The sequence below is a fragment of the Phalaenopsis equestris genome, unplaced genomic scaffold (genome assembly GCF_001263595.1).
Source record: "Phalaenopsis equestris unplaced genomic scaffold, ASM126359v1 Scaffold000171, whole genome shotgun sequence".
Classification (NCBI taxonomy): Eukaryota; Viridiplantae; Streptophyta; class Magnoliopsida; order Asparagales; family Orchidaceae; genus Phalaenopsis; species Phalaenopsis equestris.
The window spans coordinates 221,808-222,918 of record NW_018164613.1 but is presented as its reverse complement, the minus strand read 5'-3'; the positions used below and the strand labels follow the sequence as shown (position 1 = coordinate 222,918).

Genomic DNA, 1,111 nt, shown 5'->3' with positions numbered 1-1,111 from the left:
CTCTCGGGCCGTGTCTCAAAGACAACTTAGGATCCAACACATAGCATTCATTTGTATCATAATCCATTCCCATCTACTGTAATCCCATAATTACTGAAGCACAAATGTTCCAATTTCAAGCGGTCAAAAGCTCATGAACCAAAATTAGGCGCACACTACAATACTTTTTTTTAGCATTCTTTTCTACACTCACCCTCGGTAATCCTGACAACAGTCCCTAAGTCATGGTTTGGCGCTTAAATCAATTCATCAAATGATCTTGAATTTAAAGTTCATCATAAATGTTATATAATATGAGTTTGGAGAAGTAAAATGTCTTCCAAGATGGAATAATCAACTTCCAGTCAAGTCTTTTAACATGAATAGATTAAACAGCAGATTCATCATGTTTCAAACCATTACTGCCATGAAGATGCAATTATAATTATATTTCTTACGTCCATTTGCAATCTTACTTGAAAGAAATAAACACTTGAGATAAGTTTGTGTGCATTCTAACATACTTCAAGAATACAAGTAAATCTATGTGCCCATCTACACTTAACTAATCTCTCAACAGTTCAAAACCGTTTGATTTTGTTTTTGTTCTACTTATTTAAAAGTTCAAACAATACTAATAATAATAACGTAAAAAAAATGTTGGAGATATTCACTAACCTTTGCTCTTCAATTTTGAGTGCTGAATTATTACTTATCAAGTAATTTGAAACTATGAATATTTCATTAAATCTTAAGAAATAAATATTCTCATCAAATTCCTCAAAATAGGCCTGAAATTATTAAATTTATTTTTAGATGAGTTCAATAATAATAAAATAAATTAAATTTGGGTTGCCCTTCTTTTAGTATAAAGTCAATGTATTTTTAATATATATTTTTTTTATTTTTATTATTTATTTTTTTGTTTGTTGTCTACGTGATATTCCTACCATTTTAACCGCACCCAGAGATAAGTCAATGCCAAATAATACACAAATTCAATGGAAGTCAGCAGTCTTCCTCAGAAATCTACAAAGGAAATAACACAAATTATAATTACAAATTGGATTGATCTAAATGTTATAGCAAAACCTTGAGAATATCGCGATCCACAACAATGCCGACAAGACTG

The 1,111-nt window shown here is 30.0% G+C and overlaps 1 protein-coding gene across 1 annotated transcript in view; it reads right to left on the bottom strand.

Moving 5' to 3' along the window:
- Window positions 1-987: 987 nt before the first annotated feature.
- LOC110022136 (CBS domain-containing protein CBSX5-like) overlaps window positions 988-1,111 on the bottom strand; it is a 2,669-nt gene continuing 2,545 nt past the window's right edge. The window contains exon 3 of the mRNA XM_020720942.1: window positions 988-1,008. Within this exon, the coding sequence (XP_020576601.1) occupies window positions 988-1,008 (21 nt within the window). The remainder of the gene's footprint in view (window positions 1,009-1,111) is intronic.